Genomic DNA, 2,429 nt, shown 5'->3' with positions numbered 1-2,429 from the left:
ACATGTCAGTCGCCATGTATTTTTGCAGGGTACACAGCAACTGCCCTAGTGTGCTTCTAAGCAGATGACAACTCTCTTTTTTACCCGAACATGTTGTTTTGCCATGTCTTTTTGTAGCACTACACGGCAACTGCCTAGTGTTAGTAGGTGGCAACTCCTAAGGTTTTCAAATCATGGCAACTGTAGTAAACCAGACCATACATGACAACTGCCTAGTGCTAAACCAGACCATACATGGCAACTGCCAAGTGGTAAACCAGACCATACATGGCAACAGCCGCAGTTGCCAAAAATGGCATCTGAAACTTTTGACATTAGATGGCAACTGCAGTTGAGCAACCATGGCAACTGTAGTTGTCCGACATGGCAACCGAAGTTCAGCGACATGGCAACTGCAGATAAACAAACATGGACGAGGGTCTGGACCATGGCAACTGCGGGACGCGCGGTGACTATCACACGGGGCGTGCGGGACCACGAGGTACGAGGTCTGACGTACGGGGCCTGTGGGCGTTATCTATTTCACCCTCACACACGCTTGTGAGAGGGACCGGGAGGAAAAAAAGAGGTGTGTGGGCATTACTTGTTTTGCCCACACGTAGGTGTGTGGGCTGTTTCTTCTCCATGCCACACGAGGCGTGCGGCACAACCACCCGATACACCACACGTGTGGCAGTTATCGGTGTCCTAAATTAACGAAAGAAAAAGATTTGGGAGAGAAAGGAGCTATGACAATCTTACAGTAAGATACAGGGGGAAAAGATGTTCACAAATCAAAACAGCCTTGCACTTCGTCGGTGGTTTAATGGTTGACCACGCTGCACTTCTTCCTGATCTCACCCTGGCTTCCGGTGAGCGGGTTGGCGTTGCCCATCTTGATCATGGAGGCGGCGAAGTCGGCGAAGAACTCGTCCTTGAAGGTCCCGGTGGCATGGCGCTGGACGTAGGCGCGGGTGAACGGGTCGGTGAGGAGGGCGCCGTCGGAGTGGAAGAGGCCCCGCCGCTTGCTCACCAGCTTGAAGTAGTCAGTGTCGAAGGTCTTGAAGCTACCGGGGTCCATCTCCACGAGGGTGGTGTTGTCGTTGAGGCTGGCACACTTGCTCTTTAGCCGCATCATGTACTGCGGCTCCAGTGTGGGGTCGATGTCGCTGGGGTTCTCCATGCCGGTGAAGTTGTAGAGCCGGTCGGAGAAGGAGAAGCAGTGCGACGTCCCGATGGTGTGCCCGGCGGACAAGACGACAAGGTCCTTTGCGTCGAGGTTCACGGCGGCGAAGAGCTGGGTGAGCACGGTGAAGTTGGAGGTCGGGGGTGGCAGAGCGTCGGTCTCGTTGGAAATGGACACGCTGCCGTCTCGCCGGCCGAGAGGAACTGTCCAGAATGGACCCTTGCTCTGGAGAAACCATGATCGAGCAGCATTAGAATTTGGCTTCCACACGTATATACCGTGTCATTTGCAAAAGAGAATGGCCTAGTACTCTACTCACCAGCCATACTCCGTCCCTGGCAATGAGGGCGAGGATGTCAGCGCAGGAGACGGTGTCGGGGCAGGCCTTCTCCACCGCGGCCTTCACCTTCTCGACAAAGCCGAAGCCTCGCAGCGTCTGGTTCGGCTGCGCGTCCTTCTCCGCCGTCTTGTTGGCCGAGTCCAGCAGAACCGAGCCGTCGCACCCCTGCATTCATGGCGGTCACTGGTCAGGCCACAGCACACAACATGGTACGGACGGAAACTGATGCATGCAAATGCAGCTTACCCTGACGAAGCAGTCGTGGAAGTGCATCCGGAGGAGCGGCCCGGCGAGGCTGGGCGCCAGTGACAGCGCCCTCACCATCTCCTTCCTCACGACGTCCTCCACGCTGGGGCACGACTCGCTGTAGAACTTGTCGTGCAGCTGCGCCCGCGCGCACGTGGCCGCCACCGCCGCGAGCAGCAGCGCCACCATCGTCGCAGCCCTGGACGCCATATTCTCGGCCAAGAAGGTTGTTTCTTGCTTGGCTATGCAAGAAACGACGATGGCTAGGTGGCTAGTTGATCAGGGGAAGCTTGAGCTGCTGCTGCTGCTGATGGACTGGCGCCGGGGAAATATATAGCGCCGGAGTGTCCCCACGCCTGCATGTGGTGGGCTGTCCTCCAGAGCAGCAGGTAAAATGCCCATGGTTTAATGAGTTGTTCCTTGTTTGCGCTCTCCGGAATCTTTGCCATGGCAGGTACCCCGGCGGCCACCGTACGTATAATGGAGGCGGGCGGACAGCCAGACGGAAGCACATCATTAGATGAATTCACTAATTTTCTCTAGACAGCAATCTGCTCACTAACTTACTAACTAGCCATCACGGAGCAAACTGCGGTGCCAAGTTCTAATCAACAAAGGATACGTGCAACAAATGAATGCCACCACCTACTGGTAGGTTGAAGATATGGAAATATCATG

At 55.5% G+C, this 2,429-nt stretch overlaps 1 protein-coding gene across 1 annotated transcript; it reads right to left on the bottom strand.

The window, feature by feature from the left end:
- Positions 1 to 567: 567 nt before the first annotated feature.
- Positions 568 to 2,051, bottom strand: LOC109766170 (peroxidase 1). Its single transcript, XM_020324935.3, has 3 exons — positions 1,752 to 2,051; positions 1,485 to 1,670; positions 568 to 1,390 (listed from the first exon to the last, which is right to left on the bottom strand). The coding sequence occupies exons 1-3, from the start codon at positions 1,959 to 1,961 to the stop codon at positions 803 to 805; spliced, it is 984 nt and encodes a 327-aa protein (XP_020180524.3). The 5' UTR covers positions 1,962 to 2,051; the 3' UTR covers positions 568 to 802.
- Positions 2,052 to 2,429: the final 378 nt, after the last annotated feature.

This window comes from Aegilops tauschii, chromosome 1 (assembly GCF_002575655.3).
Source record: "Aegilops tauschii subsp. strangulata cultivar AL8/78 chromosome 1, Aet v6.0, whole genome shotgun sequence".
Taxonomy (NCBI): Eukaryota; Viridiplantae; Streptophyta; class Magnoliopsida; order Poales; family Poaceae; genus Aegilops; species Aegilops tauschii.
This window is presented reverse-complemented; position numbering and strand designations above follow the sequence as displayed.